Here is a 15,043-nt window from a genome sequence, read left to right on the forward strand (position 1 = left end):
TGACTCTTTAAGAGCATACTTTATGAAACTGGACGGTGAAAGAGAGACTTCCAGGCTCCAAGATGAGTCGGCCAAGTTGGACTCTCTAAGAAAACCAGATGGTTCATTCACGAACTCCAGAGTTGAGCCTATACAGACTCTCTTGGAAGTACACCACCCGGGAAAACAGGCCTCAGAAGGGAGAGAAAGGGAATTTACGGCTTCTGCAAACCTTTCAACACGAAGATGTTGCCAAAGGAATTGGGATATTGTGAGAGCGGTTGTTGCCAATGAAAAAATGAGAGCTGCTATACTATCATTTGAGCACTTCAAAGCACCTGGCATGAATAGCATCTACACAGGCAGGAGGGTATAGAGCACTTAGTACAATTTCTAAGAAATATTTTTCGAGGATGTCTTGCTCTGAGCTAACTGCCTTCCTCTTGGCAGATGGTGAAGGTAGTCTTCATACCTAAGCCTGGAGAAGATAACTATTCAAATCCAAAGAACTTCAGGCAAATCAGCTTAATATTATTTCCATTGAAATGTCTGGAGGGACTGGTTGAGCGTCACATTGAAAGCCACCATGCTTACCAACGTGAAAAATCCTTTAAGTCTGCTCTTTACTCCTTGGTTTCAAAAATAGAGAACGCAACTCTGAAAGGCACGTACGCGATGGGGTTGCTGGTGGTCATTGAATGGGCTTTTGACTGTGCGCCCTTCCGAAAGCTCTGCGATGCCGCCAGAGAGCATGGTGATGAAACTTTAATTACGTGGAGCTACGCTACACTAACGCAGAGATTGCTGTGTGCTGAACTGCAAAATCTGCCAACCCACGTTCAAGCTTATGACGCGGCTGCGCTGGTTGTTGGTCGAGATCTCAAAACGGTGTGCAGAAATACACAACGCGCCGTTGATTTGATTGATAATTGGTGCCTCAGGCATTAACTTTCAATAAATCCAAATAAAACCAAAATGGTACTATTTACAAAAAGGAAGGAAACTGAACGGCTTTTGCCTTCCAGGGATGAGAGGTACAACCCTTTAGCTCTCCAAAGAAGTGAAATATCTGGAAGTTATTCTAAACAAGAAGCTTCTTTGGAACAAACATGTAGAGATAAAGATGAAACGAGCTCTTCCAGCTTACGGGTTATATAGGCAGACTTTTGGCCCGATATCGGGACTTAGCCCTCAGGTAGTAATGTATATGTCGCTGTCGTTAGGCTGATGTTCGCTTATGCATCCATAATGTGGTGGGTTAAGGTGAAACAAAAGAGTTTTCGCTGAAAACTAGTCAGTGTGTATAGGTGTCACCGGTGCCATTTGCATGACATCCGATGCAGCTCTGAATGCATTATTCAATTTGCAGCCTTTGGATTTGTTTATTTAGAGCACTGCAATGGGAGCAGCTCATATCTACGGGGAAACAATGGACGTGGGGGGTGAAAAGCATTGGAAGAGTTATTGGGGAAACGAAGAAAAAACTGGGATGATCCAGAAGAATGCTTGCCAGAATATACTGACGTCTTCTACACCGATGGTTCAAAAACAGAACAGGGTTCTGGAGCAGGAGTCTACCTCTCGAAAAAAGTGGGAAGCGGGCTTCTCAGTTGGCACAATATACAACAGTCTTTCAAACTGAAGTATATACGATCCTAAGGGCGGCAGCCTGGATGATTGACGAGCGGTTAAAGGCAGGCACATCGCAATCTTTAACGATAGTCCAGCTACATTGAGAGCGTTGAGCATCCCTTTGATTACTTCAAAAATCGTTCAGGAATGTAGAAATCGATTAAACTCTATTTCTAGAATCGAGCACAATGGACCATTACAGTCTGAGTGCTCAGAGTGCCTCTCCCCCAACTCAAACACGCACACACTGCGCTTTATACGACCATTCTGACAATAGTGGGTCGACCCTTCTAATTTCTCAACTAGGCTTGAGGCCATCTTTCTTGGTATTCTGCTATTTATTTTAGACGTCACCAAAACCGTAACACACCCAGGATAGCATGAGGTGGAATTATTTGTAAATCATAATTCTGATCTGAACCTAGAATTTAGAAATTGCTCTTTTCTTCTTCAATTAATTCCTATTAAGTATTTTAACTTTTTCGAATTATTAAGCTACTTTTTGAATAGCGTAAATTCTCCAGATCCGAACTTGACCGGAGATTTGGCATGCCAGCTGTAAACAGAATGAAAAATTATCTCAAGATATGTTTTTGCGCTTTTTTCGACACCAACCAACCAACACTAACTTTAGTTCAAATAAATATATTTATGTAGTAATGATCATCGAAGTAAATACATACATATATATGTATATTCTTAATTATAGTTTTTCAATTATTGCATTCTTACTAACTGCATCAAAAAGCAATTAAAGCTCTGAGTTGGAAGTTGATATTTTTTGTCCCGTGCTACAATAGTACATTTCTCGACATTTAAAATTCGAAAAATTCTGGAAGTGAAGTATTTTGAATGAAAATAAAACCAGCATGTTCGAAATTGTCTAAGTTCCCCATAGTATCTCATAGCAGTCCAACAACACGACATATTTTAAGTATATTCCTATCAAAATCTCAAATCTTACCCAGAAAAGGTATCAATTTCATCAAATCATCTCACTTGCGACTCTGTGAATTTTATTTCCTTTCCATCACAATGGAAAATTCACAAATTTCATATTCTATCACCAAATCTCCGACCATTTTTGCTTTGAGTAGTGGAAATTGGCCAAGTCAGTCAGCCATCTTCCTCCCCAAGGCTCTGAACATCGGCGCTTTGATGCTGTTAGCACATTCAATTTCACCTATAAGTAAAACAGCTATTTCAGCATCCTTTGTACGAAAACACACAATATTACATTATGTACACACATTCACACTCCCTGCATGTTCCCTATGATATGACTTGCAAGAAACTGGGAAGATACGAAAGAATCTATTCAACTGGTTACAGTACATCCCGCAGACTGATCCAGGGTCCTTTTCATCAAAATTGATTTTTTTTTTGTAAATGTTTGTGTTCAAGGACTCAATATTCTTCTGCTGTTGATAAATTTAATATTGTGCCATCCAGACAAGTTGAGATGGGAAAATTCTTTCCATTGCTCTGAATTCCATCCAATCCATCTTTGTTAGGATAATACTAGGTCGGGGGCGGAAAGGCATTTCGGAATAATTGATCCGATTAATCCTAGAATATTTTTAAATGGTATTTTGTTCTGCACGTGCAAAACATAACCAGGAGAAAGTCTCCTGATTTCTTGTGGGCTCAGGTAAAACCTCAAGAGTCTAATTAAAAAAATTTTAATAAATTCAAGAAAAAAATGTCCTTTTCTTGTCTTTGCAGAAATACGTCGACGGAGGAGGGAGTAGAACTCATAGTTACTGTAATGGAAGCAAAGGAATTAATCGGACCTCTTAATGTAGAATATTTTGATACGTTTGTACGGATATATTTAGTACCTGACGAAGCGACAGCAATGCAGACCAAGGTAATAATCACAGTTTAGGCTCCTTGTTTCCAACCGAAACTATAAGTCTGTGTCTTCTATGCTTTTCTTTTTGCAGATCTTCAAAAATTCCTCGTCTCCATCGTATAATGAGACATTTTGTTTCTGGATCAATAAAAAACGGTCAAGGCGGTCCCTTTGGTTTCATCTCTACCACAGTGGCAATGCGCACACATTGATAGGTAAGTTCTATAAAACAAATCTCATTAATTGAATGAAGACGGGTATCAGCATTAAACGAATCGATCGGAAAGAAACAAGTTGAAGGTTTGTCGATTTTCTAAGGCTTTTGAATAATTCAAGAGATTCGATATAAAGTATACGTACGTAAGTATACTTTCTAACCCATGAGTATTGGTCAAAGTTTTAATTAAACAAATTATGGAATGGATTAAGGTGCACAAACCCAATAGACTGCGATCCTTATTATTATATTTGAGAGTGCGTAAAATTATCCAAATGGGTACCTTAAAATTTTCAGCACTGTAGCAAACTTGAAGTTCATCACAACTCCAAACGGAATTTACAGAAATACAAGAAATTTCGTTCCTGTCTGTTCTTTTTAAGTCCTTCTAAGTCATACTATGTATTAAGCTTTAAGAAGAATGAATCGAGTCATTGAGAGAATACACCGCTAATTATAAGAGGGAAACAATATATTCGAGTAAATACAACTAACAAAAAGAAGACGAGGCAGACCCTGCCTGAGATGGAGCGATGGCATAGGTCAGGATGCCAGACTGCTTTTAGTGATATCGAATTGGTGGACCTCGGCGCAAAACCGAGATGTTTGGAGTTCCTTATTAAGGCAGGCCTAGACCAGATACCGGTTGTTGCGACGTTGAAGATGATGAAATACAACTTTAATGGAAAGTCACAACTCACACTCTCATTCCAGCGTTGTCCCACCTCCTCTAGATGACGGTTATTTGGTATAACTTTGTTTGCATATCTATACTTGTTACAGTCACCCGCCTCAATCCGAGCTCCTCCCGAGAAGGCAACAGTTTTTTACTTGACCGGCTCCAGAGCTTCATTCATATTCACATATGATAACGTTCTCTGATCACCAATTGGATAAAACGTTTAGGAGAGCCTCTTAGATATCTTATGAGGCTCATTTCGATAAAGATAGTATCAAGGAATTCCTCAATAATGTGAGGAATAAAGGTGAAGCTACTATCTTTGATTTCCGACAGAATCGGTATATTGGAGCAATGGGTTGAGTACTTTGATGAGTTACTGAACAACCAGAACATCGGCGAGTTGGAGGTCCCGTCAACTGAAGACGATGGGCAAATAATGCCACCACCGAGTATAGCAGAAACAGTCCGCGCAATTCATCGGCTTAAAAATCATAAATCACCAGGAGCCGATGGAATTACAGCCGAATTAGTTAAATATGGAGCCGACCAATTACATCAAGTGGTTCATCAACTTGTGCTCAAGATGTGGGACAGCCAATCAATGCCTGACGATTGGCAACATATCTGTGTGGGAGATATCACACAGTGTTCAATTATAAAGATGTCCAGGTATCACGTTGCTGAGTACTATCTATAAGATATTCTCCACTATCTTGCTAGGTCGGATAGCCTCATAGGCCCAAAACATCATTGGTCCATAACAAAGAGGCTTCACTCAAAGCAAAACAGCAACAGATCAGATTTTATCTGTGCGGCAAGCGATGGAAAAACTGTTGGAATATGGATATCAGTTGCACCATCTCTTCATCAACTTTAAAGCCGCCTATGATAGCATAGCCAGGGTAAAACTGTACACGGCCATGGGAGAATTCGGTATTTCGACGAAATTGATAAGACTGACTAGACTGACCCTAACCAATGTGCGAGGCCAGATAAAAGCAGCAGGATCACTCTCAAGACCATACGACATTAACAACGGTCTACGACAAGGGGATGCTCTACCATGCGTCCTCTTTAACCTGGCCCTGGAGAAAATGATCCGTGATGCAGAGGTACGATCCTCTTTAAATCCACGCAACTACTGGCCTAAGCTGACGATATCGACATCATGGGAAGAACGACCCGAGACGTACAAACTGCATTCATTCAGATCGAGCAGGCGGCAACCAGCGCGAGATCTCGGGCTGCACAACAATGGAGGCAAGACAAAGTATATGGTGGCAAGTTCAGCACCAAAAACCAACCAACCAACAACATCAAACCGCACTGGTCAAACGGGAAGAATAAAGATAGGGGACTACAACTTTCAGACCGTTGAAAATCACAATCGATAACAGCTACGATGGTGAAATCCCCGCACGGTTGTTGGTAGCCAGCAGAGCCTATTTCAGCTTACAAAAACTGTTTCGCTCGAAACGTCTCACCATAGGGTCAAAGCTCTTACTGTACAAAACAATGATCTAGCCAATCCTTATGTACATATTCCTCGGTGACTTCGATTCTTAAGAAGAAAAATTGCGAACTATTGGCCGCGTTCGAGAGAAGAATCCTCTGAATAATTTTTGGCCCCCTACATGAGGATGGACGATCCCGTAGACTACATAACGACGAAATCTATGAGTGATACCATGACCGTCGGGTTGTGGATAAAATTTGGCTTAATAGGTTGCGGTGGGCGGGTCACCTAATCCGTATGGATGAGGATAATCCAGCCTGGAAAGTCTATATTGGCAATATCTATGGTAGAAAAAGAAGACGAGGCGGACCCTGCCTGAGATGGAGTGATGACGTAGGTCAGGATGCCAGACTGCTTTTAGGGATATCGATTTGGTGGACCTTGGCGCAAAACCGGAATGTCTGGAGTTCGTTATTAAAGCAGGCCTAGACCGGATACCGATTGTTGCGCCGTTGATGATGATGATTAACAATTCACTCAGAATACTCCATTCTTGTAAAAGGCGACGAAAATGGATAGAAATTTGTAAACTAACAGCCTTCAGCCTTCATTTCAGTCCTACTTGTTAACAGAACGTTACCCACACAGTTTCGGATAAAAACGGGCTTTCGGCTATCGTGTATGGACACGGCTCCCAAAAGCCCGCTTTCACTTCAGTGAGAGTTCCAGTGTTATAAGTAGAACATCCTGACACTAAACGAAATTAAATAGTGTGGCTCGATACTATGCAACTGTACTCTGGAAAACTTGATGCTAGTAACCAAATATCTGGTGTTGAATAGTGCTTACAGCAACTGCAAGCGATGTTATTGCCAAGCATCCGGTTTTAGACAGGATATATGCTGCGAAATTCCGCTCCAGAATTAGGAACACCTCGATAGTACAGTACTACGCACCAACGGAGAATCCTAAATAGAGCAACAGGAGAGTTGGCTTTCAACTGGTTGGCAGCGTAAAAGCAATCAGATTGACTACAGTCGATTTAGGACCTGTCTTCTGAATGTATGAATGAATCTAAAGAGTTGAAAGCTCAATTGATCATTGTATGTGATAGAGGACCTGACGCACTCAAATCCCGCCCCCGTTAAAGATCTTAGAAAAAACAGCATAATACATGATGGGGCAAAGAAAAATTTTCTGTTGCGCTGGCGAAGGAAACAGAAGTTTCTACAAATAATAATAATGAATTCAGAACAATATACCGAGGGCATTGCCATCATCACCGACTGCGCAACAACTAGTATCCGATCTAGGTCTGCCTTAGTAAAAAACTCCACATATCCCGGTCTTACGCCCACCAATTCGATTTGTCACTCCGTCGTTCCATCTCGGGCAGGATATGTCTCGTTTTCTCATAGACTTTCAGAGCTAGACAATCATCGCCCATACGAATTAGATAACCCGGCCAACGCGATCTATTAAGCCCATCCTCCTACATCGGGCCAAAAATTCTTCATATAATTATTTTCTCGCAATTGCCAAAGGCTTCGCAATTTTCCTTGCTAAGGACCCAAGTCTTCGAAGAATAATCCTGGAAACTCCAGTGAAGTTCAATATCCCATGGCTAAAATGACTAGTCACCGTAACTATATAGATACCAACTGCTACTCCAAATAAAAGCCAAATCACCTCTAACATCAATGCACGTAAGAAGGCATGTTCCAATGAAATTAGAAGTCCAAAACGTAGACGTTGTTGGCGCTATGACCCCTAAGGTCAGTTGTAACCATATAATAAGCTCATTATTCAATGTGTGTATTGTAATCCAGATCGGGTCCCCAATTTTAAATCCACCTATAAGCTTGCTTCTGTCATCCATATGGGTCTTATTACGGTCTTGTCTAGTTTCTTTCATCTCAACCCACATTTCAATTATTCGTCGCAGATATGGTGTTTTTCAGGAAAGACATTCTTATTCTACACAGAAGCTTGAGGGTCTTTAAAGATATCATCCAAAATGCGAAACACTCTACCAAACGCTAAAAAGATCTCTGCTTTGCTGGTACTTTTACACCAGTTAATAGTACGGCGGAGATGAATTATCAGGAATAATTTGTCTTGACAACCAGATTGCAGGAACAAGTCGTTGATCAGCGTCCAAGCACAGTACCTTAGCTGATACATGCGCTCGGTCCTATAATAGTAAATTGTAGAATCGTCACATTATTCTTTCATTACTCGATTTCGTTCAAAAGACCTACCTACACCTACTGTAAATCTTTGCTATCTTTTCGTCGCCTTGGTCAGTTCATATAGCAATTACCGAGACGCAAAAAGAATTCTTACGTACTCTGCGAGACCCTAGACAAGGGACCTAGGGCATTCACTCCGGCCGGTTTTCCCAAGGAAATATTATATTTCACGCAGTACACCATCTTACGCACCCAGGCATCAGGATGAAGAACCGATTAGTCACTGGAAAATACTTCTGGCCGTTCATCTACAAGAACGTGAGCTCTTGGGCAAAAAAAAATCAACAAGCACATAAGAACGGAAATAGGTGTATTGCCTCGGTCGATCAAGCGCTTCCAAACCATCCATTTTGACATAATTGGCCCTTTACGAGACTCGCACGGATATTAATATAATAAGTATTGTCTCACAGTCATCGAAAGGTTTACGCCGTATCCTGAAGCAATATCTTTTTTTTTTTTTGAGGAGGTGGAAATCTTCAAAAGACACTGGCCTGGACACGCCAGCGTGTGGCATTCTTACCCACTAAAACCACCCCCGATTCCCTCCAAGCCCCGTGGAACCACCGTACGGTATTACATCACAGGGCGGAGTCAGCTCATTTTATGATAGCTTCGTCCCCTTTCGTCTCTACGCGGCTTACGTAACCGCGCTTTTCTGATCTCCTCTGCCTTTCGCAGTTTGCTCTGGATAGATACGACCATGGAGTTGATCGCATCCCAGTCTTCCTGACATGTTAGCATTCTTCGCACCAGATTCTCTGGCACAAGCACTTCTCCTAGAGTCTCCTCTAGGCTCTTCCTTTCCTCCACAAACCTTGGACAGTGGAAGAATACATGCTCTGGGTCCTCTGGGACTCCATCGCAGTTTGGACAATGGGGTGAGGTATCCAGTTTAAACCTGAACAGGTACTGGCGATATCCTCCATGCCCCGTGAGAAACTGAGTAATATAATAATAATAATAATCGTTGGCGCAACAATCCATGTTGGATCAGGGCCTTGAAGTGCGTTAGACCACTTCATTCAAGACCGTAACGGTACACTAGGAGGCAATGTGGTCAGCATTGCGCTCGCCCGAGATTATTACCCTGATGTGACTCAGGTACTCATTCAAAGCTGAGTCGACTGGTATCCGACGTCAAATCACGATACAAATTCCACTGCCACCAGTGAGATTTGAACCGCGACCTCCCGTATGATAGCCTTGCGCTCTAACCACTTAGCTATCCGGAGAAACTGAGTAAGATTATAATTAATCTCACCGTGCCGTCTCTCCAACCACTCCTTGATGGCAGGGATGAGCCTGTGTGTCCACCGACCCTTTCCCGAGCGTTCCCAACGCTCTTGCCATCTATTTAACGATCTCTCCCTTTCGGCGTTCTTCGTCTGCGATAAAGGAGAGGTAGACTTCGCATTATATATATTCGTCATCTCGTCTGCCAAGATGTCAATGGGCATCATTCTAGAAATGACGAATGCTGCATCATCTGAGACAGTCCTGAATGCCGAGCACACTCTTAAGGCTGTTCTTCTGTAGACTGAACTCAGTTTGTTACCGTTAAATGTAACCTGCAATGCCTTTCCCCAAACTGGAGCTGCATAGAGCAGGATCGAACTCACTACCCTCGCTATAAGCAACCTGGAAGCATCCCGTGGCCCTCCCACGTTCGGCATCATTCTTGCCAGGGCCACACTCGCAGTGGATGCTTTGTCATAGACATACTGCACATGTGCTTTATAGCTAAGCTTCCCATCTATCATCACTCCCAAGTATTTGATCGCAGGCTTAGAAGTGATGATATGATTCCCAATTTGAATACGGGCAAAATTTCTTTTACGGCGCTTGGTGATAAGGACCGCTTCCGTTTTTTCCTCCGCAAGTGTCAGACCAGAACTCTCAAGCCAACCCTTAACAGCACTGATCGCTTCGCATGAGTATAACTCAGCATCTTCGAGATGCTTTGGGACAACAACCAGCGCTATATCATCGGCGTAGCCCACCACCGTGGCTTCCTCCGGAAGGGGAAGATTAAGAACATCGTTGTACATGATGTTCCACAGCAGTGGGCCCAGTACGGAGCCCTGTGGGACACCCGCGGAGACAACGTACTCTTGGGGTCCGTCATCGGTGTCATACCAAAGCCTCCGTTCTTGTAAATAGCTGTTGATAATAGCTGCAAGATAAGCGGGAACACCAATCTTTGCCAGAGATTCCCGTATTAGGTTCCAATTGGCCGAATTGAATGCATTTCTCACATCCAGGGTCACCACTATGCAGTATTTGCTAGTACTGCCCCTTCCGTGGATTGCATTTTCGGCCAAGCCAGTAACCATTTTGATGGCATCAATGGTTGATCTGGCTTTACGGAACCCATACTGCCGATCTGAGAGACCTCCCTGGCTCTCAACAACCGGGAGTAATCTATTATAGATTACTCGCTCTAGCATTTTGCCCACAGTGTCCAAAAGACAAATAGGTCTGTAAGAGGTTGGCTCACCTGGTGGTTTGCCAGCCTTAGGCAGTAGCACCAACTTCTGTTGTTTCCATGATGTAGGAAATATCCCCTCGGGTATGCACGCTTCGAACAACTCAGCGAACATGTCCGGTCTGGATTTCACGGCAAGCTTAAGGTCGGTACTCCCTCCAGGCCCGGCGCTTTATTGTCTCCTATTCTACCGCAGATATCCAACAGCTCGTCTCTGGTAACTGGTGGAATTGCCGTCACATTCAGAGGTGGTTGGAATGTGTCGGTGCTCTCCTCTTCCTGGGGGAATAACCCCTGGATGATTTCTAACAAGAGTGTAGGACACGTGATCTGCGGAGATGATCGGCCTCTGAATCGCCCCATCACGATTCTATAGGCGCTCCCCCACGGGTCTACGTCTGCTTCTAAACAGAGCTCCTTAAAGCATTTCCTCTTGCTCCGTTGGATGGCGAGCTTGAAGGTTTTGCGGGCTTCCTTATAGGCGCGCTCTTTTTGCCCTTGGTCAATTCTGCCTACCGCTCTTTGAGCCGCTCTTCTGGCTCGGTGACAGGCTGATCGAAGGCTGGCCAGTTCAGCATTCCACCAGTAGTTTGGTCTTCTACTGGGGAATGAACACCTCCTCGGCATGGACGCGTCACACGCTTTGGCGATGCATTCGGCCACATGGACAGCTCGTTCCGTAGAGGCACCTGCTTTATTAGGTTGGTCTAACCACACCTCCGTAAAGGTCTGCTCATCCAGAGCTTTAGCGGACCAGCCTGACATCTTTCTCGGTTTCGGGCATGATGATCTTATGCCCGGTGACTCCACCCATAGCCCAAAGAAGATTGCCTGGTGATCGCTGTGGGTGTAGTGGTTGCTGACACACCAAGACATACCACGTGCCAGTGCAGGGCTGACAAAAGTTAGGTCTACGATTGAGGTAGACCCCCCTTTCTGAAAGGTGTTTACACATCCTTCGTTGGCCAGAACGACATCTAACTGTGCGAAAGTGTCTAATAGACTGCGGCCCCTTGCATTTGTCTCTCTGCTACCCCACTCACGGGCCCAAGCATTGAAGTCACCAGCTATCACCCTTGGAATACGACCCCTTGCGTCGAGAACAAGGCTGTCAAGCATTTCCTCGAATTCGGGCAGTGTGAGGCTTGGTGGGGCGTAGCAGCTGTACACATATACCCCGTTTATTTTCGCCCACACAAAGCCGCTGTATGTCTGATTCCCAGTACATTGGATGGCTTGTCGACCGCATGCCCATATCGCCGCTCCACCAGACGAATCTATAACCCACACGCCACCGTGACGGTTTTTATAGGGTTCGCTAATGATGGCAATTTCCACCTCGGATTCGTAGATGGTCTGCTCGAGTAAATCCCTACAATGATTGAGGTTTATTTGAATAAACCTCATTTTTTCATTGAAGTCAGCGCCTTCCTAAATTCCGGGCATTTAGCACTTCCGGCAATATGCCGGTAATCCCGTCCCTCACTTCCTTCGCATAATAAGCATTTGGGGTCCCTATTGCACGCTTTGGCAATATGGCCTTTCTCCCCACACCTTCTGCATCGATCGGACCGATCAATGCCGCTGGTGCATGCCTTCGCAAAATGGCCAAACGCGAGGCACTTGAAGCACCTCTTTAGAGAAATCTGCTCTCTCAGACGGCAAACAACCCATCCGATTCGAACCTTCCCGGCCGCCAATAACTTCTGCACGGCGTCCACTGGCAATCGCAATGTGGCCGTCTGAGTATTGCCATAGGCTTTCCGCAAACTCACAATGGACTCTTCGGCAAGTTCCTCCAACTTGAATTGTTCCATCAAGGCAGTGCAAATTTCTCCTTTGGATGTCACTTCATCGAGATCCTTGCACTGTATATAGACCTCATGTTTTTGGGTCCGTACTGTGACATTCTCCCCAAGTGAGCTCTTCACCTGAGCTCGGAAGCCATCAGTTTTCCCCAAGCTGGTTTTTTTCAGTTCAAACATGAGGTCACCCTTTTGGGTCCTTCGAATCTTGCTGACATTTCCGCCTAGATCTTTTAGGTCGGGGTCAGCTTTGACCTTTTTCGGTACCTCCGCGTAAGACAAACTTCCATTGCTGGAGATTACAATCGCTTCTGGGCGAATCCGCACTTTTGCCTTTTTCTTCGCCTTTTTCCTAACTACTTTGGTCCAACCACCTTTTTCATTCCCCTTGGATTTCGTCGAGTCGATTGCCGGAGCTCGCACTTGGGGGACCTGCTTTCTCTCTTCGGTGCCTTTAGTTCCGTTTTTCGGAACTGTTTGCATGGCTTTTTTCCTCTTAGGCGCCTGTTGACTTCCCAGAGGATCCACATCTCCTTCCCGCACTCTCTTGTTTGGTGGCAGGCCGATTACAACACGATTAGGTGTCACTGTGACACTGTTGGGGCAACAGATTTCGACTTGCCCTTGGAATTTTGTTCCTCCTGCTGCGATTTGTTGTAGAGCACTCTAATTGCTCTCACCATATTTTTTATGGCTTGGTGGACGTTGTGCTTGTCCTTGATGAACTCAGCCAGCTCCACTATTTTTGCACCAAGCTGTGTGAAGGGTAATTCCTCTGCTTCAGGGCTCTGCTCTCCATGATGATTCCTAACCAGATTACTACTTTTAAATACTCCTTCACATTTGGCATTCATTGACCTTCCCTCCGTTTTATCTTTTTTGATGTTTGGCATTGGCGGAGATCTCAAAGTTGACGAACTTCTTCTGAATGGGTCCTTTTCCTGGTCCTGGAGTACCTCCTGTTGCTGCTCCTTTTGAATATGTGCGGTCGATGTTGTTGCTGTTTTTGTTGTCCAACGATCTGCTTTCAATTCACCCTTCTTCGGTTTTGTTACTGGTGTCCTTGGTAGAGTGGTACTTCGCTTGAACACATCCTTTTCCAAATCTAAAACACTTGTAGCATTAAATGCCGCGGTGGCCAAGTTGTCCACCACCGAGGCACTGCGGTCGAGGGATATCGACGGCCGAGAGCCTGCTTGCTCACTCCCAAAAGCCGCCGGTACTGAGGTTCCGAGCCCCTGCACCGTAAGTTTACTCCTTCTCTCGTCTTCCATGGTGGTTTTATGTTCTGGGTATCCTTCCCATAGCCATTTTGGTCCACGCACCAGAGATGAGCAAACACTAGCCCATACACAGTCAGAAAAGAAAAGTGCATGAACACATATTTACACATCAATAGGTATGCCCCTATCCGCCACCTGGGGTCGCGCCTGATGGGATATCTGGTAACTCCTGAAGCAATATCTGTAATTGACATTACGACACAATCATATGCCGTGGCCCTCTGTCGATAGTCGATCCCGCGCTTTAGTATATCAACCAAAATCATCGCAGACCAGGGAATGCAGTTTGCATCTACTCTTTTCTCGGAGGTAAAGAAGCTCCTCGGTTTCAAACGTCACCGAACTCCAATGGGATGTTGGAACGTTGGCGCCAGACACTAAAGGCCGCCTTAATGGCTTTCGACGACCCGTCGTGGTCACAATTGTGGTTTTTCGCCCTCCTCGGAATTCGCACAGCCCACCAAGAGGGGTTCACGGCCAACCCCGCGGAGATGGTGCACAGGAAGAATCAGCAACTCCCCACCGACCCTGTGCCAGACATCAGAGCAGGGTTAAACGACTCCGGCATGCTGCGTCTGCTCAGAGACGCGGTTTCAAGGCTGCGACCAACGCCACCTTTCCGACACACCACACCGGACGTCGACACCTCATGGAATCTTAAGTCACGTTCAGAGGTTCACATTAGGGTGGACGCTACCCGGAGACAGCTCTTTAAAGTCCTGGAGCGACGAGAGCACTCGTTCGAACTCGGGGCGGGCCCAAATGGTTCTCCTTGTCGATGCTGAAAAATGCCCCAAAAAAAGACCGCTAAACGCCAGGTTCCCCCGGTAACCCCAATGACGGGGGTTCCTCCCCTCAATCCGCGCGGCTTCAGCTGATGGTGGAGTGTTGTGGCAGCGCATCGGAGGCATGAACCACTATTAGCGTGGTGAATACGCCCCCGCCGACGCACTATACAGCCGCCGCCGTGGCTGGTGGCTTGGCACGAGATCGGCGAGCACGCTTCCGCTCTTCTCAAGTGGACCACCAGCGAGTGCACACGCAATTTTTAAGTAAAGAAAAATTTATTTTCTTTTGATTTCTCTACTTTTATTATAGTCAATCAACATTGCCTGGAACTTGTGAATTGACAAAAGGAGGCTTCTGACAAGTATAATACTTTGGTGCGAGTGCAGACGATTCCGTGGGCGAATAGCTCTAGCCAGCACCAAGTTGGGATATCGCTGGATCTCGTTAACAGCCTCTGGATCCCGTAAGCAGCAATAACTGGTTTAACTACTACAAAGATATCTCTCGGACGACAAAATAATTTCGCTCAGCCCAGATCAACTTTCACTTTCAACACAAAAAAGCTATCAAAATGCGAACGATTTTGGGGAAAAAAAGCAGCCTTA

At 44.8% G+C, this 15,043-nt stretch overlaps 1 protein-coding gene across 2 annotated transcripts in view; it reads left to right on the forward strand.

The window, feature by feature from the left end:
• LOC119657996 overlaps window positions 1–15,043 on the forward strand; it is a 124,473-nt gene that overhangs the window by 96,667 nt on the left and 12,763 nt on the right. For both annotated transcript variants that reach the window (XM_038065214.1, XM_038065215.1), the window contains exons 4-5: window positions 3,337–3,481; window positions 3,558–3,681. In XM_038065214.1, coding sequence (XP_037921142.1) covers window positions 3,337–3,481; window positions 3,558–3,681 — 269 coding nt within the window. The remainder of the gene's footprint in view (window positions 1–3,336; window positions 3,482–3,557; window positions 3,682–15,043) is intronic.

This window comes from Hermetia illucens, chromosome 5, assembly GCF_905115235.1.
Source record: "Hermetia illucens chromosome 5, iHerIll2.2.curated.20191125, whole genome shotgun sequence".
NCBI classification, from domain to species: Eukaryota; Metazoa; Arthropoda; class Insecta; order Diptera; family Stratiomyidae; genus Hermetia; species Hermetia illucens.